Source organism: Nomascus leucogenys, chromosome 8 (genome assembly GCF_006542625.1).
Source record: "Nomascus leucogenys isolate Asia chromosome 8, Asia_NLE_v1, whole genome shotgun sequence".
Classification (NCBI taxonomy): domain Eukaryota; kingdom Metazoa; phylum Chordata; class Mammalia; order Primates; family Hylobatidae; genus Nomascus; species Nomascus leucogenys.
The window spans coordinates 2,037,889-2,057,756 of NC_044388.1; the positions used below are offsets into that span (position 1 = coordinate 2,037,889).

Genomic DNA, 19,868 nt, shown 5'->3' on the forward strand with positions numbered 1-19,868 from the left:
CAGGCAGTGGCATGCGCCTGTAGTCCCAGCTACTCAGGAGGCTGAAGTGGGAGGACTGCTTGAACCTGGGAGGGGGAGGTTGCAGTGAGCCGAGATCACACCACTGCACTCCAACCTAGGCGAAAGAACGAGACTCCACCTAAACAAACAAAAACAACAACAACAACAAAAAAAAAAACCTTGAATAGCTGTTTTGGTATGGGGCGGAGGACGTTAAGCAAGTTTACACACTCAAAAGAAGAGGGTTAGAAAAGGTAATTAAAGGCCGGGCACGGTGGCTCACGCTTGTAATCCCAGCACTTTGGGAGGCCGAGGCAGGCAGATCACGAGGTCAGGAGATCGAGACCACGGTGAAACCCCGTCTCTACTAAAGATACAAAAAAAAAAAATTAGCCGGGTGTGGTGGCGGGCACCTGTAGTCCCAGCTACTCGGAGAGGCTAAGGCAGGAGAATGGCGTGAACCCAGGAGGCGGAGCTTGCAGTGAGCCGAGATTGCGCCACTGCACTCCAGCCTGCGCGACAGAGTGAGACTCCGTCTCAAAAAAAAAAAAAAAAAGGTAGTTAAAGGAGCAAGGTCCAGGCTTGGTAACAAGACAGATGAAGGCAGAGACTGCAGGTGCTGGTGAGTTGTTCAGGGGATCGTCTATGGGCATATGCTGGACAAGGAAGCAGTGCAGGCAAAGGGGGCTGACAGATTGGGGAAAAATGGAATCAAGAGACCTGAAGTCTCCAAGGTCTAGAAGGGTAGAAACGAGAATATAAGAAAGTTCGTCAAAATGGACTAATTTGATGCTTGGGTAGGGAAATCAATATTTGAAAGTGACACTGAGGATCTGGGAGAATTATGACCCTACTGTGGGAAAGCAGAGCAGGCAGGAGAGCCCTCGGTGACACAGAGAAGATGGGAGTAGAGGGGTTGAGGACATAGGAAAGTTGGTTATGTATATATGGATGGATGGATTTTGGTTGGCAGGGTCTCTGTCACCCAGGCTAGACTGCAGTGGCACAATCAGAGCTCACTGCAGCCTCAGCCTCCTGGGCTCAAGCAATCCTCCAGCCGGACTACAGGTATGCACCACCATGCCTGGCTAATTTTTCAAATTTTTTTATAGAGACAGGGTTTCAACCATGTTGCCCAGGCTGGTCGCAAACTCCTGGGCTCAAGGGATCCTCCTGCTTGAGCCTCCCAAAGTGCTGGGATTATAGGTGTGAGCCACCATGCCCAGCCGAAAGTTGGTGTTTTAAAATCATGGAAGAGGTTTATGAGCAGGGGCAAAGGTCTGCGCAGTCTGCACATGAGTATATGGGAGAGGACAGGTGTCCAGAGGGGCTGATATTCTGGGCAATCACCAAGAATGAAGTGAACCAGCTGAGCCTCAAAGCTCAAAATGGAATGGTGGCAAGGATCTCTCACTTCCTAATGAGGTCTTGAAAGCACTTTTTCTTTCAAATCCTCTTCACATCTCTGCAATAAAACCTCCAGGTAGGTTTCCTGTGCAGTAGCACAGTGAATCTATCCTCATGCTCTACTACACCCACTGAGCTTAAGGAGCTGAACTGCTTTAACACACGCTGCCCAACAGCCCTTCCTCTTGGGAACTATCCTCCTCTGCTGCATGCAGTTTGATTACGGCTGTCAAACAAGGGCCTCTACCCTCCTCGACGCAGAGGTGCACATGTGGCCATACTGGCCAGAGTAACCAGATACCTAGATCCAGTAATCAGCCCAGGAACGGGCACTACCCACAGAAAAGCTCCTTACAGAATTCTTTCAGGGGATTTATATAAATCCTGGGACAATCTTTCCTCTGAGGTCATGAGGGCAGACACTACTCCTGGAGCTGTGTATCACCCCCTTCATGGGTGCTAAGAGCTCAAGATACGGCAATCCAGTCTATACCCAGAAAACTGGTAGTCAAGGCTCCCCTTTTGTGGTCCATATGCTATTTGGGTAAACAAAAAACACCAAGACACAGACACGGCAAATTATTTAATGTCTGTAGGTGTATCTCACCCTCACATTGCTATTATGATTCAACAGCCTCCATGAACTGTCAAACTGGCACAGACTGGCAGAACCAGAGAAACCACGGGCACTTTCTTCCAACAGGGTTTGAAAATCATCAGTGCTCTAGTCCTGTTGACCTGGAAATGGTGGCAGGTGAAGTCTCTCCATAGCATGCCTTGGGCCTCTCTGCCCAGGAGAAAAAGCCCCCCAGTTCTACATGACTCCTGAGGTCTTCTGTTCTTCTGCGGCCCGGCGCTGGGCCCTGCGCCACTGGAAATAGTGGTAGACTCGGACACTGCAGAGGTACCCCCCGTACACAGTGAGGAGCATCATGGAGGCAGAGAAGGTCTTATAGCCAATGTCAGCTAGCTGCTTGCCAGTTGGCATCTTGTCCCCTACAAAGACAGACTGAATTTAGACCTGAGGATAAGGCCTCATCTGCCAGGCCCATCTCCCTGTTTAAGGCCATTCCATAACTTCTGCATCCTGCTTGGTCTGTCTGCACTCTATACTGAATGGCCCCTATATCTAGGTAAAGTCTCATAAGGATACTGGAAGATATCATTTAGGAACTCTATGATTCAAAAGGGCAAATAAAATCTGCATACAAGATACAGAAACAAGCCTGGAACCAGGTGCCTCTGAATGTCATCAAAGTCAACACTTGGCCTTCCATGCCTGTGGACAGAAGTGACTGGCATGGACCGGCCTGGACTGCTGGGGGTTGTTTTGTTTTGGGACAGGTTCTCACTCTGTGGCCCAGGCTGGAGTGCAGTGGTGTGAGTATGACTCATTGCAGCTTTGACCTCCTGGGCTGAAGACCACTCTCCTACCTCAGCCTCCCAAGTAGGTGAAGCTACAGGTGTGTACCACCACACCGCCCAGTTTTTCTGTTTTTGTAGAGACAGGGTCTTGCTATGTATGTTGCCAGGTCTGGTCTCGAACTCCTGGGCTCAACTGATCCTCCCACCTTGGGGGAGTGCTGGGATTGTGTACAGGCATGAGCCACTGCACCAGCCAGGGCTGCTCTAACTGGTAAAATTAAGCAAGCATCAGTTTTTCTAGCTAGGTGGGAACTAACGGAGGTAGCAGAAATGAAACATTTGCAGTGAACTATTCTCTCTAGGAAGATCAAATGGGAACCTTTCAGGCAATATCCAATTTGTTTCCCCATAAAAACGATCTTATTCATGGTGGTTAGGTTTCCAAGTCAACACTAAAGCTTGTTTAAGCCATTATATAACTGAAATAGTGTCAAAAGTGCTTTTATATTATTTCAATTATACTTAACCTTCTACAGTATTAATTCTACGTTCTAAACCCAATACTAAGAACCTATCCCACAGGCTAAAAAGAAACTTACTAGGTCCCCAGCAAATTGTTAATTCACATTTGCATGAGATAAATTACTTCTTTTTTTTTTTTTCTGAGACGGAGTCTTGCTCTGTCACCCAGGCTGGAATGCAGTGGCGCAATCTCGGCTCACTGCAGGCTCCGCCTCCCGGGTTCACGCCATTCTCCTGCCTCAGCCTCTCCGAGTAGCTGGGACTACAGGCGCCCGCCACCACGCCCGGCTAATTTTTTTGTATTTTTAGTAGAGACGGGGTTTCACCGTGGTCTCGATCTCCTGACCTCGTGATCTGCCCGCCTTGGCCTCCCAAAGAGCTGGGATTACAAGCGTGAGCCACCGCGCCCGGCCCGAGATAAATTACTTCTAATTTAACTGTTCCCTGGATATTCCAAGTTAGGAAATGAGAAAGTTTAGTAGAGAATCCCTCATCTGGAACAAAATGTCCCTCAATTTGGGACTATGAATGTGTTCCTAGGTGCTACTCTGTTGAGGGAATTGAAATTAACAGACCGACTGAAATTAACGAGATAGGTTTCTTAAAAGTAAAGAAGACTACCTCAATAAAATAAAAAATAAAAATACATATATAGATATATAGATATTTTTTGAGACGGAGTCTCACTCTGTCCCCCAGGCTGGAGTGCAGTGGCACGATCTCGGCTCACTGCAACCTCCACCTCCCAGGTTCATGCCATTCTCTTGCCTCAGCCTCCCGAGTAGCTGGGACTACAGGCACCTGCCACCACACCCAGCTAATTTTTTGTATTTTTAGTAGAGATGGGGTTTCACCATGTTAGCCAGGATGGTTTTGATCTCCTCACCTTGTGATCCACCCGCCTCGGCCTCCCAAAGTGCTGGGATTACGACATGAGCCACTGCGCCTGGCCAAAAATACATATATATTTTTAAAGAAACAACAACCAGAGCATGATGTCCATCAAGGACAGGGTAGGGGTATGCGCAAGCTGCACGAAGACTGACAGAAATTACAGTGAAAGGCAAGACTGTGTTCAGAATGCCAAGGTGGGACCGGGCACGGTGGCTCACGCCTGTAATCTCAGCACTTTGGAAGGCCAAGGAGGGTGGATCACCTGAGGTCAGGAGTTTGAGACCAGCCTGGCAAACATGGTGAAACCCTGTCTCTACTAAAAATACAAAAAGTAGCTGGGCGTGGTGGCGCATGCCTGTAATCCCAGCTACTCGGGAGGCTAAAGCAGAACTGCTTGAACCTGGGAGGCGGATGTTGCAGCGAGGTGAGATTGAGCCAGTGCATTCCAGCCTGGATGACGGAGTGAGACTCCATCTCAAAAAAAAAAGGGGGGGGGGGAGGGGGGTGCGGCCAGGTATGGTGGCTCACGCCTGTAATCCCAGCACTCTGGGAGGCTGAGGTGGGTGGATCACAAGGTCAAGAGATCGAGACCATCCTGGCCAACATGGTGAAACCCTGTCTCTATTAAAAATACAAAAAATTAGCTGGGCGTGGCAGCGCGTGCCTGTAGTCCCAGCTACTCGGGAGGCTGAGGCAGGAGAATCACTTGAACTCGGGAGGTGGAGGTTGCAGTGAGCTGAGATCGTGCCACTGCACTCCAGCCTGGTGACAGAGCAAGACTCCATCTCAAAAAAAAAAAAAAAAATTAGCCCAGCGTGGTGGTGCATGCCTGCGTCCCTGCTACTCAGAGGCTGAGACAGGAGAATCACTTGAATCCCGGAGGCAGAGGTTGCAGTTGAGCCGAGATCGCATCATTGCACTCCAGCCTGGGCAACAGAGTGAGACATTGTCTCAAAAAAAAAAAGAGACAGAAAAAGAGTGCCAGGGTGGAAGCCAAGAGGGGAATGTCTCAAGGACCTTTGGACCCAGTCCTGAGGAGCCTAGAGAGAACTGGACCCAATAAGCCTGCCAGTGAGGCCTAAGAGGGCCCTGTTTTCAGTTTTGGCAGCTTGCTCTCCACTTAAAGGCTGTAGGCAGAGACACTTAAAATCCCACCCCTTACCACGGCCACACGCGCACACATAGCCAAAGCATACACACAAACAACAAAGCCAAGAACCTCGGCAGGGCATGGTGGCCCACGCTTGTAATCCCATGCTTTGGGAGGCTGAGTCAGGAGAATCACTTGAGGCCAGGAGTTTGAGACCAGCCTGGGTAACATAGTGAGACCCCGTCCCCACAAAAAATTTTTTTTTTAAATTAGCCACGCATGGTGGCATGTGGCTGTAGTCCCAGCTACTCAGGAGGCTGAGGTGGGAGGATTGCTTGAGACCATGAGGTCGAGGCTGCAGTGAGCTGAGATCGTACCACTGCACTCCAGCCTGGGTGACAGAGTGAGACCCTGTCTCAAAAAACAAAAAAAATTGAAAAGTAAAGCTCAGGATTCGCTGGTTTAGAGGGGTCAGACATGTAAATAAATCCTTCTCAGAGTAAACCCTAAGGGCTGAACATTGCCTTTGAGGCAGGTCTTGAGTGCGGACCCCAAGCTGAGCTGAGGCACAGCTTCTTTGAAATATAATCCCACTATGGAAAGTGATATTAAGTAAGGTCAGAGGAAGAATACTAAGTGACACAAGTTCAAGATGAGAAAGGATTGTGTTCAGGTTTGAAATCTGAGGTTTGAAATGGCCCCAAGCTGTGCATACGACAGTGAACAAACACACACCCACAGAGCTGGACTTAACTAAGGTAGAACACACGCATACCATGGAGCTGAAGGCTCAGCCCCCTGCAAAGAGCCCTGCAGCCTTCAACTTCTCTGTCACTTATTATTCCTATTCATACTCATCACCCTAGCTAGATGCTTAACAATTATAAGACCACCTCTTCCAAGGCCTGGAGGAAAAGAGCTGGAAGCATTCACCAACCAACAAAAACAGGATGGTACAGCTTGGCTAGAAAAGTGACATAAAACCAACTAACAGACATAATCCTGCTGTCTAGAACCCTACCTTCCCCCTCTCGTCTTAATCCATCCTGTGGTTTTCCCTAATATCCAATTAGCAAAAACTCTTCAGGCCGGGCGCAGTGGCTCACGCCTATAATCCCAACAGTTTGGAAGGCTGAGGTGGGCAGATCACCTGAGGTCAGGAGTTCGAGACCAGCCTGGCCGACATGGCAAAACCCTGTCTCTACTAAAAATACAAAAATTAGCTGGGCGTGGTGGCGGATGCCTGTAGCCCCAGCTACTCAGGAGGATGAGGCAAAAGAATCACTTGAACCTGGGAGGCAGAGGTTGCAGTGAGCCGAGACAGCGCCACGGCACTCCAGCATGGGGGACAGAACAAGACTGTCTCAAAACAAAAAACAAACAAAAAAAACACTTCAGATTCTGAGCTAAAGCAGTGGTAGCAGTAGAAACGGAAAGAACAGATGCAGATGATACTTTGGAAGTAGAAAAGGATTTATCAATGGAACGAATTAGGGCAAAGCTGAAAATATTAATACCTCCAAGTTAGGAAACTTTGTAGACTAGGAGACCGTTAACAGAAATAAGAAACAAGAGGAGGTATGTATCACTGTATATACAGGGTGGTGACCGTGTCCATCAAGAAGATCATGTGGCCGGTGCAGTGGCTCACACCTGTAATACCAGCACTTTGGGAGGCAAAAGCAGATGGATTGTTGAGCCCACGGGTTTGAGACCAGCCTGGGCAACATGGTGAAACCCTGTCTCTACAAAAAACACAAAAATTAGTGGGGCATAGTGGCATGCACCTGTAGTCCCAGCTACTCAGGAGGCTGAGGTGGGAGGATCGCTTGAGCCCAGGAGGTAGAGGTGCAGTGGGCCAAGATCATGCCATTACACTCCAGCCTGGGTGACAGGGAGACCCTGTCTCAAAAAAAAAAAAAAAAAAAAAAAAGAGGATCATGAGCTGGGTTTGAACATGTTAAAATTAAGATGCTCAGCCAGGCATGGTGGCTCACACCGGTAATCCCAGCACTTTGGGAGGCTGAGGCAGGAGAATCGCTTGAGCCCAGGAGTTCAAGACTAAGCCTAGCCAACACAGCGAGACCCCATCTCTATTTAAAAACAAAAAACAAACAAACAAAAAAGGCCAGGCACAGTGGCTCATGCCTGTAATCCCAGCACTTTGGGAGGTCAAGGTGGGCAGATCACGAGGTCAAGAGATTGAGACCATCCTGGCCAACATGGTGAAACCCCATCTCTACCTAAAACTACAAAAATTAGCTGGGCATGGTGGCGCACACCTGTAGTCCTAGCTACTTGGGAGGCTGAGGCAGGAGAATTGCTTGAACCCAGGAGGCGGAAGTTGCAGCCACTGTACTCCAGCCTGGCGACAGAGCGAGACTCTATCTCAAAAAAAAAAAAAAAAATTAAGATGCTCAACACAACACTCATGGGATGATGTCTATCAGGCAGATGGAAACACAAGTTTAGACAGACACAGCTTAGAAGGGAAGCTATGTTTCAGACACATATGGAGGTAATAAGCAAAACCAAAGGAGAGGACAAGACCAGAAAGAGAGAGGCCAGGGGCGCAACAGTACAAAGAAGGCAACAATTAAGGAGAAAAGGCAGGTAGGAAATTCCAAGGCCGGGCGCAGTGGCTCACTCCTGTACTCCCAGCACTTTGGGAGGCTGAGGCGGGCGGATCACCTGAGGTCGAGAGTTCGAGACCAGCCTGACCAACATGGAAAAACCCCAGCTCTACTAAAAATACAAAAATTAGCCAGACGTGGGGTGGCACATGCATGTAATCCCAGCTACTCAGGAGGCTGAGGCAGGATAATCGCTCGAACCCAGGAGGTGGAGGTGGTGGTGAGCCGAGATCGTGCCACTGCACTCCAGCCTGGGCAACGAGTGAAACTCCACCCCTCAAAAAAAAAAAAATTCCAGAAACACCTGTTTTTTTTTTTTTTTTTTTTTTTTTTTTTTCATTTAACTACATCCCCCTTCCTGGTTGAAAATCACTGCTGTGTCACTGCCACTGATGGAGGTGTACTGTATCTTTCCAGTGTGTTAGGCTAGAATAAAAATTGAGAACCATGGCTGGGTGTGGTGACATTGCACCTGCAGTCCCAGCTACTAGAGAGGTTTGGGTGGGAGGTTTGCCTGAGCTGACGAGTTTGGGGCTGCAGTGAGCTGTGGTCACAGCCCTGCACTTGCAGAGCAAGACTGTGTCTCTAAAAATAATAATGATAATGATAATAAAGAAAAAAAAAGGCTGGGAGTGAGCCACCTGTAATCTCAGTACTTTGGGAGGCAGAAGTGGGCAGATAACCTGAGGTCAGGAGTTCGAGACCAGCCTGACCAATATGATAAAACCCCGTCTTGACTAAAAATACAAAAATTAGCCAGGCATGGTGGCACATGCCTGTACTCCCAGCTACTCAGGAGGCTGAGACAGGAGAATCATTTGAACCTGGGAGGCGGAGGTTGCAGTGAGCCGAGATCGCGCCACTGCACTCCAGCCTGGGCGACAGGGCGAGACTCCATCTCAAAAAAATAAGTAAGATAAATAAATAAATAAAATAAAGGCCGGGCACGGTGGCTCACACCTGTAATCCCAGCACTTTGGGAGGCTGAGGCAGGCGGATCACAAGGTCAGAAGATCGAGACCATCCTGGCTAACACAGTGAAGCCCCATCTCTGCACATGTACCCTAAAACCCTAAAGTATAATAAAAAAAAAAAAAAAAAAAGAAAGAGGATAGAAATAATGGAAGGATAATGGCAGAGAATTTTTTCCAAACTGGTGAAAGATGTCAAATCAAAGTTCCAAGATGCCTTATCAACCCCAAGCAAGATAAATGGAAATAAAATACACTTGGGAAAACCATAATAAAAACACCAAAAAACAAAACAGAGAAAAATCTTGAGAGCAGCTCCCCCAAAAATAAAATAGTACCTACAAAAAAAAAAGAAAATATCACTTTTCAACAGAAACATGGAAGCAAAAAAAAAAGAGTATTATTTTTTCAAAATGCTGAAAAGAGAAAATAACTGCCAAACTATACCCAACACCAGTATCCTGTAAGAATGCTAATATTTGCCTACAAACAGAAAAATAAGAGAATTTGCCACGTCTAGACGCACAGAAAAGGAAATACCAAAGAATGTCCCTCAAGCAAAAGAAAATAACCTCAGGTAAAACATTAAAGATACAAGAAATAAAGGAATTAAGAGAAATTGGGAAATAAATACTGATTGTATAAAAAAAAAAAAAAAAAAAAAAGAAACCCCATCTCTACCAAAAATACAAAAAATTACCCGGGCGTGGTGGTGGGCACCTGTAGTCCCAGCTACTCGGGAGGCTGAGGCAGGAGAATGGCATGAACCCAGGAGGCGGAGCTTGCAGTGAGCCGAGATCGCGCCACTGGACTCCAGCCTGGGCGACAGAGCAAGACTCCGTCTCAAAAAAAAAAAAAAAAACCTGCATAAACGTATGGGTAGAAGTGTGATTTTGTTACATGCATACATTGCATAGTGGTCAACTCAGGGCTTTTAGGGTATCCATCATCATTTATCTACTTTTTATTCGGCACTTAGAGAATAGTACATCAGCTGGGAGCGGTGGCTCACGCCGGTAATCCCAACACTTTGGGAGGCCGAGGCGGAAGGACGGCTTGAGCTCAGGAGTTGGAGACCGGGTTGGGGCAACATAGCGTGACCTTTTCTCTATTAAAAAAACAAACAAACAAACAAAAAAAAAAAACCAACCTTTTTTTTTTTTAAATTACCCGGGCGTGGTGGCGCACACCTGCAGCCTGAGCGACAAAGCAAGACCCTGTCTCAAACTAAACTAAACTAAACTAAAGTACACCATGCTATGGAGGCCGCTAAAAAGAACATGCCTTCTATCATACAGGAGCTTATGGTCTCATGAAGAGGCACTGTGAGAGGTCAGAGACAAGAGCTCAAAGACAGGGTGGGGGCTGGAGAAAACTTAGCAGAAAGGCGTAGGGGTGGGAATCGGGGTGGGAGTGGAACTGTCTTTTTAGAAGGGTGGGCTGGAGAAGAGGAGCAGTGAGAGCATTCCAGGAAGTGAAAGCGGTCAAGAGGTGGAGCTGGATAGCCGACACGCACGAAGGGTGCCCCGGAGAGCCACTTATCAGGACGCAGGGGTCTATAAGGCAAGGAAGAGGCATTTAGAGTCGGAGCGTGGAGGGTCGAGACGGCAGGCAGGAGTCGAGGTTTGACACGATTAGCGCTGAGCGCTAGCAAGGCGGACCTACTGCTGCGAGGAGCTTGGGCTTGGGCAGGAAGCAGTGCGGCTCGCGGTCCGCAACGCAACAGACGCGGGTGAATTCAAGGGCACCAGGCCTGAAGACTGGGGGATGGGAGGACGCGGCAAGCGGAGGCTGACCCGGGGGGCGCGCAGGCAGCGGGACTGGCAGCCCCTGCTCGGCCCTAGCCGGCAGCGTACCTGGATGCTGCAGCTCCTTCGCGTCCAACCGAGGCCTCCTCAGGCAGGTGGGGTCTCCAGGCCACTGTCTACGCAACTTCCCAGCACAGCCGAACGCAGCACTCGGAACCAGACACGTGAGGGTAGCGTCCCTGGACAACCCTGAACGCCTCAGCTATTGGTGCAGAAAGCGACTTTCTCCCTCCCACCTGCCGGGTTAGCCTCTAGGATTCGGCTTGCCACGCTAGAAAGGGAACTGCGCATCAGACGCGGCACAACTCCGCCCGCTAAGGCGTGAGTCCGCGCAGGCCGTCACTCTGGCTGGAGGCCGGCTTTGAACTTCCGGCTTCCGGGCCCGTCGTCCTTACTACGCATCCTCAGACGCGCCGTGCTCTCGGAGAGGCCCGCTGAATTCTGGGGGCTGTGGTTTCGCTCCCTCGAGGGAGGGTCTTTGGCGCGCCAAGCTCTGGAACCGGAAGTTTTAGGATGCTAAATCAGAGTCAGCCTACGGCGCGGTGACGTCTCCAGTAGCTGGGTAGATTTTCGGAGCCGGCCTTCTGGAGGTGGACCGCGCGCCCCCTAGAGCCAGGCTGTGCGCCTAGTCCAGGTCGGGACCCGAGGGGCACAGCGAGGCCTGGACCGCCAAGGATGTGGCGGCTTGGGCCGTGACCAAGGAATGGGCACAAGGGATGAGTGTCTAACGTTTCTGTCCCGTGTGTGACCTCTATTCTTGCAGGAGGCATGATAAAGCCCCTAAGAAGGGCCCGCAAGGCCGGGGCCAGCTTGCGGCGAGGGCGGGAGGGGGCGCTGGCGGGAGAGGGGAGAGAGAGGGATGAGGACTGAGTGGGCACCGCCGCTGACCCCTGGAGCAGCTGCGATTATGGAGGAGGGATTTCTTTTTTCATGTTTCCTACGGTAAGAGGGAAAACATACGTGCAGTGATACACACCAGCACACGCACTGCCACATGCACTGAAGCTCCCTCTCCCAACTCTTCCTGTTTCTGGAAAAAACACACTTTATTGGGTAGACAAATAGGCCTGATGGGAAGGCCTGAGTCACAGTGGACTGGGGAGTGAACAAAAGTAGGCAAAGTGCTCGAAGCTTCCCCTTTGCCCCCACCTTAACCTCCTGGGGAGGCAGCTCTGGACACTCAGTGCCCAGACCTGGGCTCAGCGAGGCCTGGGGTGACTGTGCCCCTCACTCCTGCTGCCTGATCTGGGCAGCTCCACCCTTCACTGGTAAGACAGAATTATCAAGGGCTAGGCACAGAGAGGAGCCCTCTCTGTTAGGCGCAGAGAGTAACAGGGTTTTAGCATAATGCTGGCCAGAGCCAGTGTGCCAGGTGGTGCCACACAGGAAGCTGAGAGCCCTGCTGGACGGGCAGGAGCCTCTCGGGCCCTCCGGACTATTTATAGCTGGAGGTCTAGGCTGCTGACCTGTGACATTCCCCTGCTGCCACCCCATCCTGGAGCAAGGCCAGTGCAGAGCACACTCCTCCTCCTCCCCTCCTGTTCTTTCCTCACCCCAGGGAGTGGGGTGGTTTTGATTTTCTTCCTCCTCCTTGAGTTTCCCAGCTCCCGAGTTGCTGGTGTGGTCAGTACCTCACGAGAAGGCCCTCATTCAGCAAAGAGAGCTGCCCTTGGAATATTGGTGCCCACCAACATAGGAATCTGCTCACCCTTCCCTACCGTTCATCAGCCTTTGGGCCACCCTCTGGCCCGCTGGCTTCCAGATGCCAGGCATGGTTAGCTGGTTACCCTGGCCGGTCTGGAGCAGCTGAGGAAGAGGTGCAGAGCTTGGGAGATAGCACAGGAGGGGCCCAGCTGACACCTCCGCCAGCTAGAGCTACTGAGAAGGAAGTCTGGGTGAATACAAAGGTCACAGGGAGCTGAGTGATCTGAGCCTGCTGTGAAAGGTGTAGCTCTGTCAGCAGATTAAGTTCCTGCTCCCCAAAGAGGGTGCTGGCGGGGAGGGTGGGGGAAGGCTTGGAAAGGTCACACCGAGTGGGGAGGAGCTGGCAAAGAACTAGGAACCGGGAAGTCCCTGGGGAAAATGTCGAGCCACTGAGCTACAGATGCCAGCATGGCAGCAATTCGGGTGCCAGGGCAGCCTGGCGGAGGGGGAAGGGGGAGAACCAGAGGTTTCTGAGGACACAGATGTTGCTAGGAGAAGCTAAAAGGGGTTTGTTTGAGACCTTTGTATTTTGTTAACAAACACTGAGATCCATCGAAGCTGTGTGGGTCCTGGCAGAGGTCAGCAAAGGGGTCCTTGGGGCCTGCATCAGCTCAGAAGCCCAAACCCCTCCCTGACAATCCTTGCCTCATCCCTCCTGTGGCTAAGATACTTCTTCAGCCCTTTAACAGGATTCCTGGTGTATGTGAGACAGCCACTGGCAGCCCCTGCCCTGCTGGCCTCTCCCCCAACCCTTCCCCACATACATCACCCCCGCCACCAAGCCGGCAGCACTGGGGCTTGATTCCACCCCTCCCAGAGGACACGGAGAAAGCCCCACATCTGGAGAGGGACAGGGCAACTGCATTTCTGGCAAATGTGGTGGCAAGAGGCTGCCAGTGGCTTGACAGTTCAGGATCTCCAGGTGCTTAGCTGGGCCCCATAGCCTCCTGTCCTCCAGTGAAAAGATGAGAAGACTCTGCTCCCTGGGAGTCCTGGAGATCCTGGTGACTAGGTACCCCAGGCTTCTGCTGGTCTCCACTGGGGTAAAGAAGCGGCCTGGCCTGGGCCCTGGCCCCACTCACATATGTTCTGGATGATTCTGCAGGCAGCGGATGAATTCACCCACTGGCTGGCCCTCGTAGCACACCTTGTACACAGCCATGAACAAGGGAAACCTAGATTGGAGAGGGAAAGGCTCAGCTTAGCCTCCCACTCCTGGTCCACTTTACCCCCACCCCCACTCACTGCCTAACCCTCCTGTCCCCTGCCCTCCCACCTTGGAGCTCAGGAAGGATGGCTGTGAATTTCTACCTGCTGAGAATGTGAACTCCCTAGCCCTGGGTTTAAGGTCAGATTGCTAATTGCCCTGCTCCCTACCATGTTGAACTGGCGCCTGCATGATTCTCTGGCTTAGATTTTTTGTGCCAACTGGGCAACCCACTTTTTTTTTTTTGAGACAGAATCTCGCTCTGTCACCCAGGCTGGAGTCCAGTGGTTCAATCTCGGCTCACTGCAAACTCCGCCTCCCAGGTTCAAGCGATTCTCCTGCCTCAGCCTCCTGAGTAGCTGGGATTACAGGCATGCACCACCATGCCTGACTAATTTTTGTATTTTTAGTAGAGATGGGGTTTCACCATGTTGGTCAGGCTGAGCTCGAACTCCTGACCTCGTGATCCACCCGCCTTGGCCTCCCAAAGTGCTGGGATTACAGGCGTGAGACACCATGCCCAGCCTTGAGCAACCCACTTAACCTCTCTGAGCCTCAGTGTCACCAACTGTAAAATGGGGCCAATATAACAAAGGAGTGAAGATATGATTGTGTATGTGAAGATGTAATTAGGTATGATGTGAAAGTGCTTAATAAATACTCATTTCCTTCTTCCTGTCCTTTTGCCCAGCTGCTCCCTTTTCCAGGCTTTACCCTGACCAATCATGAGTGGATCTTCTGAACCTGTTTCATACTGTCTTCTTCTAGGAGTCTTTCTCAGACCAGCACAGCTCTGCTCTGATCAGCCCAATCACCCCCCGCTGTCTTTCTGAAAAGGAGCGCCTTGAAGCAGAGCCCATCCTTCTCCTTACACCTCAGCACCCAGAACAGGATTCAGGGATCAGATGGGTTGGCCTTGGAGGAGAGACTTAAACTAGGGGTGATGGACAGAAGTGGGATGAGCTTATTCCTGCTGCCCCAGAGCTCCAACCCCAGAGCAGAGGACAAGGAAGGAGGGGCACAAAGGGATCCAGGTAATGTAGTGTGAAGAGCACTAGACTGGAAGGAGTTCAAAGACCGTGAACTAGCCGGGGGACAATGGGCATGCCAGACTCTGCAAGCTCTGGACTCTGTCTGAAACGTAAGGTAATACTCCCCTTTCTGTCCACTTCACAGATTTGTGGCAGGTTTAGGAAGATGATGAACAGGGCGAGCACTTCTGGCCGTGGCTCCCTTAATCAGTGGGGCTGTGGCCAATACTTACTTGTCCACCAGGCCTTTGTGCTGGAGGATGCTGTGTAGCTCCCGGGCTGTCTCGGGCCCCTGCAGTTTCTGCCCATTCAGCATCTCTTTCTCCAGCTGCTCAATGGACTGTGCAGAAAACAGGACGAGTGGATGGAAATGGGAGAGAAGGGTTGTCAGTAGGGGATGGAGAGACTGGAGCTCAGATGGGAGTGGGGTCTTGGGAGGAAAAGAGGGATGGGGATGTGCACAACAGTCTTAATGTTTGTGCTCCAGAGATGCCTCCCGCCAAGCACCTCTACCTGGTATGCCTACAGAGCCCCACCTCCACTCTCCCTTCTCCCAGGGCCCACCTTTCCTGTACGCGCAAAGGCCTCAGCCACTTTCCGGTTCCGCCCGCCATAGCAGGTAGTGATCAGGTCAGCAACACCACAGCTCTCCAAGAAGGTGGCAGAGGACACAGGGCCACTGCAGAAGAGCTTGGCGAAGGCTATCATCTCCATGAGTCCCAGCCGGATCACTGCCGCCTTGGTGTTGTCGCCAAAGCCCAGGCCATCACAGAAGCCAGCCCCCACGGCCACTACATTCTTGAAGGAGTGGAGGTCATAGGTGAGAAAAGACCCCCTCCTGTGGACCCCATGTGGAGCCCCCTCATACTCCTTTCATCAGCCATGACACCCACTGCAGAAGAGAGGTATAGTGTGTGGGCTTTTAGAAGCCTACTTCCACCTCTTGGTTTCCCCCCTTGCTGCACCCGCCTTTCTTAAGCCCTGCCCCATACTCCCTCCTTGAGGACATTTTCTGAAAACCACTCTTCTCTCTAGTTGACCTTCCCATCTATGACCATTCCATTGTATAGCCCTCAAGTCAACAGCTGTCCAGGATCCATAGTTCTGGCCATTAGTCTGTCTGGGAGTCGTGGATGTCTTGTCTCCCATTAGCCTGGGCATCTCCTTGTGCCCCTAGACCACCTCCTGGAGCCAGAGGGTAGGGAGTCCCACAAGGGGCTAAAGTGGGAAAGGAGCAAGGGGGTCCATGGTCTGATGATGAATAATCAGCCGGCCTGAATGGCCCTGGCCTCGCTTCTGCAGCTCCTCCTATATGCATGGGACATGGTAGGAAAGGGGAACCACTGCTTAATAGTGAGAGCCTGGAGTACCTGCAGCCTTGCAGAGCTCAGCCAGACCTCCTTTGGGGTCTTCTCCTCACCCCATAGCTGCCTCTGTGCCCCTCTCACCTTTAAGGCTCCACAGATCTCTACTGTGTCCACCTCTTGCACCACTGTGATACGGAAGTTGGGTGTCTGCATCAGCTCTTTCAGAAGTTGTCCCTGGGCCGGGTCCTTGCAGCCTAAAGTGAGGAGGGGGCAAGGCTTTGAGGGAAGGACTCTTTTTAAAAAATATTTATTTTATAGAGATGGGAATCTCTCTCTGTTGCCCAGGCCGGACTCAAACTCCTGGGCTTAAGCGATCCTCCCGCCTCAGCCTCTTAAGTAGCTGGGACCACAGGTGTGCCACTGCACCAACTCTGAGGGAGGGCTCATCACTGTGCTTCCCTAAGCAGGCCCTGCAGCCCCTTCCCTGGGGGTGTCCCAGCCTCCTTCACCTCTGATGCTTCTATTTTCCTTTCTCTGCCTTATGGGAAGGAGATGGCCAAGTGGGGTTGGGGCAGTTTGGGGAGAGGATGCAACTAGATGCACTGTGTATGCAGGTGGCAGGGGGCTCTCACCAATGGTTGTCTCACAGAACTTCTCATCAGCCACCTCGCTGGCAATGTTGGCCCCCATCAGCACACTCATGGGGATGCCGAGGCGCTCCCCAATCACTTCCGAGATGAGCTTCAGCCCACTGGGGCCCTTGTCTACCCCCTGAGCACAGGATGGAGCTCAGGCCAGGTGCCCTTTGTGCCCACCTGTGGGCTTCCGCCCAGAAATTCTGTCCCTTCCAAATCCATTGCTCGTCTGTGTCCCTCCCAACAGGTCCTGCCCCATTCCAACCCAGCTCAAGTTTGCTGTGAGGAGGCCAGACAGCATGTGACCAACTGTCCTGCCACATACCCTCAACCAGTCTACCTCTCCAAAGCAACGGGTCCCCTCCACATCCCTAGGCAACCCCGCCTGACTGCCCCAACAAACTGCCATTCGGTGACCAGTCACTGCTCCAAACCAGCTACTCTTCACACTTCTCAAACCAGCCCGCTTCTCCTATCTCCCAGGCATTCCTTTACACCTCCCAAACTCCCCGAGAGGACCTCCAAACCAATCTCTTGTCTCCTCCCTTCAGCCTCCCTTCCAGTGACCCCCAGCACCTCACTGCTTTCCTAAGCCTCTCCAGAGCCAACTTCCTCTCTTTTCTCCAGCAAACTCTTGGCCTGCGTCTGCCATTTTCTGTTCTCCTTGCTTCACCCACCCTGAACCCCACAACAGTGAGCCACACCCTCCCCCATCCACATGAAGGTGTCAGTGGCACCTTAATAAGAGATATGCCAGTGGCGTTTGCCTTCAGATGGCCCTTGAGCTGGTCACAGATCTTGCCGATGAACTGATGGGGCACCACAAAGATCAGGATGTCAGCATCCGCTGCAGCCTGGACCACATCTGGGACAGCCACCTGTGGGGGTGACCAAGTGCTCACGGGCCTGGAAGACCTCGCCTAGCCCCTGTGGAACCCCATTCAGGAGATCTGGGAGCCAAAGAGTGAGGCTGGTAGGGGAGCAGGAAGGCTTGTTTGGGACTGAATCTAGAAGGACTGAACTTGGAGGAATAAGACACTCTAGTCTCTTCCCCCAGCCACCACTCTGTCTCCCTCCAGCTGTCTTGGGCTCTTGAGGACTCCTGGAAACCTCATCCCAGCACTCTCCTATCCCTTGGCTGTGGGACAGTGCGGGAGGCCCAAAGCAGCCTGGGCTTGGCAAAAGAAAGAGCTCAAATAAGATTTCATCACCCAGCTCCTCAGGGACCCCAGCTGGGAAGGGGGAGCCCCAGCTTTTCTTTTTTTTTTTTTTGAGATGGAATCTCGCTCTGTCACCCAGGCTGGAGTGCAGTGGCGCGATCTCAGCTCACTGCAAGCTCCGCCTCCCAGGTTCACGCCATTCTCCTGCCTCAGCCTCTCTGAGTAGCTGGGACTACAGGCGCCCGCCACCGCGCCCGGCTAATTTTTTTGTATTTTTAGTAGAGACGGGGTTTCACCGTGGTCTCGATCTCATGACCTCGTGATCTGCCCGCCTCGGCCTCCCAAAGTGCTGGGATTACAAGCGTGAGCCACCGCGCCCGGCCCTCCCAGCCTTTCTGCTGTCTTCCCTGCTTCCCCTTTCTAGGTGGGGAGAGCCACGTGGATTTGACCAAAGACCGTAAGTCCAAGGAGCAGCCTCCAAGTCGGCTAATCACTCAGTGAATGAGTAACAGGATTAGTGCCGGAGGCAGGCACTACCGGACCCCAAGTCTGGGAGCCCAGTCTTTGGCTGCCATGGAGACCAACTTGTTCTCCCATCCCTTCTGCACCCACCCGCCTGGGAGCCTGTGAGGGGAAAGCATAGCTTCTCCTCAGTCCTCAGGAAAGGGCCCAGAGCAGCCCACCTGAGACCTTCCCAAGTCCTGCTGCACCTGAAGCGGCCCTCTCAGCAGGAGGCACCTGTTGAGTAAGGTCGGCTCCGACTCCTGGCCCTCCCTTCCTCTCCCCGTTCCTTGCAGGGTGTTGGGGCTCACCACATTTGGGGGCAACTTGTGCCCTGGCAGGTATTTGACATTCTCATGCTGCGTGTTGATGATCTCCGTCAGCTTTTTGCCTCCAATGTCTTCCTCAAATACCCACATGGTCACCCGTGGGTCAAACTGTGCCAGCTGGGCTGCATTGCCACCCACAATCTTGGCGATGGCTGAGCCCCTGGTGGGAGGGGGAGCACAGCAAAGTACAGGAGGAGGGAACAGTGGCAGGAGTTGGGGCAGCACCCCACCTCAGGATCTCACAGCAGCCCCCCAGGCTGTTCACACCTACCTTCCTTATCACCTCCACTCCCATGACAAATAGTCCCCAGTGACCTGGCAGTAGAAAGGAGACTCAGTCTCCTCACCCTTTGCTACTAGAGAAGGGAGCCCCCCTTCTCATCTTCCCACCCCCAAACTCAAGCGGCTCGTCACATAGAGCGCTCTGGAGACGCCTTCCCATGGTGAACAGGTGCAGCTGCCCAGGCGGGCGGGGGCCAGGAGAGGGCCGGGCACCGTCTGTCCTGTGCTACTATGATAGAAGATAGCAGCAGGGGCTGAACAGGAACCTGAGGGCCTTTCCCACCCATTCTGCCTCCTACCCACCTCTGTCTTGGGGGGCCTACCCTTCCCCCATATCACTTGACAGAGCTGCTTACCAGTTCCCGGAGCCTACAATGCAGACTTTCTTGCTAGCCATGGTGCCGCGTCTCTGCCTGAGCCGGCTCAGTGCCACACTCCCTAGCTCCTCTGCCGGCTAGGAGCATTTAACTCCACCACACGTGGGTGCAGCCAAGCCCCGCCCTCCAGGGGTGGGTGGGGAGGCTGGTGCCCAGGGAGATAGTCTGGCAGAGCCAGGGAAAGGAGAGACAGGGGTACAGACAGGTGGGGAACAGGAACGGGGCAGAGACTAGGCCCGGCTTTTCCTCCTGGGCTCGTCGGCTGACAGTGCTGGCAAGCTTCTTCCCTTGGCCCCAGCCCAGCTTCCCACCCCCTCCCCACCATGGTTTCATTCTGAGGTCTGCCAAGAAAATAGCCCAGATAAGGAGCAGGTGACTGCTCTCCCTCGCTCGCTTCTGTCCCCCAGCATGAAATAAATTGTATTTCGCTTCAGTAGCAGCTAGGGGAATGCTTTTCAGAGGTAGGCTCCTCCATGACCCCCTATCCCCCACCATGCCACATACCCTCGCAGGACCCTGTTCCACAGTTCTGTCCTCTAGCAGGCCCACGCTAGCTCCACTGCAGGGCTGGGGTGGGGGATATGGGCCCATTTCCCGCCTCTGAAGATGAGGCCACATAAGAGGTAAGGGCCTGCTTTGAGGACA

At 52.2% G+C, this 19,868-nt stretch overlaps 2 protein-coding genes across 6 annotated transcripts; both read right to left on the reverse strand.

Annotated features, from left to right (window-relative positions):
- Window positions 1-1,971: 1,971 nt before the first annotated feature.
- Window positions 1,972-10,932, reverse strand: LOC100593795 (cytochrome c oxidase assembly protein COX14). The gene is made up of 2 exons (XM_004088619.3): window positions 10,739-10,932; window positions 1,972-2,403 (listed from the first exon to the last, which is right to left on the reverse strand). Exon 2 carries the CDS (start codon window positions 2,393-2,395, stop codon window positions 2,222-2,224), a length of 174 nt encoding a protein of 57 aa, XP_004088667.1. The 5' UTR covers window positions 2,396-2,403; window positions 10,739-10,932; the 3' UTR covers window positions 1,972-2,221.
- GPD1 (glycerol-3-phosphate dehydrogenase 1) lies at window positions 1,978-19,707 on the reverse strand. Of its 5 annotated transcripts, XR_004031250.1 has the most exons (11): window positions 19,203-19,707; window positions 18,547-18,724; window positions 17,312-17,452; window positions 16,572-16,710; window positions 16,081-16,193; window positions 15,197-15,430; window positions 14,866-14,972; window positions 12,399-13,569; window positions 11,667-11,720; window positions 10,739-11,183; window positions 1,978-2,403 (listed from the first exon to the last, which is right to left on the reverse strand). XR_004031250.1 is itself a non-coding variant. In XM_003252164.4 (8 exons), exons 1-8 carry the CDS (start codon window positions 19,241-19,243, stop codon window positions 13,473-13,475), a joined length of 1,050 nt encoding a protein of 349 aa, XP_003252212.1. In that variant the 5' UTR covers window positions 19,244-19,707; the 3' UTR covers window positions 11,716-13,472. The 5 variants fall into 5 exon arrangements, 3 of the variants coding, with proteins under 3 accessions (XP_003252212.1, XP_030672452.1, XP_030672453.1); XR_004031249.1 differs by having other exon boundaries at window positions 10,739-11,720; XM_003252164.4 differs by lacking the exons at window positions 1,978-2,403; window positions 10,739-11,183 and having other exon boundaries at window positions 11,716-13,569.
- Between the last annotated feature and the right edge of the window lie 161 nt (window positions 19,708-19,868).

Coding starts and splice junctions, on each gene's coding strand:
- LOC100593795 (XM_004088619.3), bottom strand. CDS start 2,395: ATGCCAACTGGCAAGCAGCTAGCTGACATTGGCTATAAGACCTTCTCT.
- GPD1 (XM_003252164.4), bottom strand. CDS start 19,243: ATGGCTAGCAAGAAAGTCTGCATTGTAGGCTCCGGGAACTG. Junction 18,725..19,202: donor ATTGTAGGCTCCGGGAACTG/GTAAGCAGCTCT, acceptor CCCTCCCACCAG/GGGCTCAGCCATCGCCAAGA. Junction 16,711..17,311: donor CTGGCATATCTCTTATTAAG/GTGCCACTGACA, acceptor TCCTGTGCTCAG/GGGGTAGACAAGGGCCCCAG.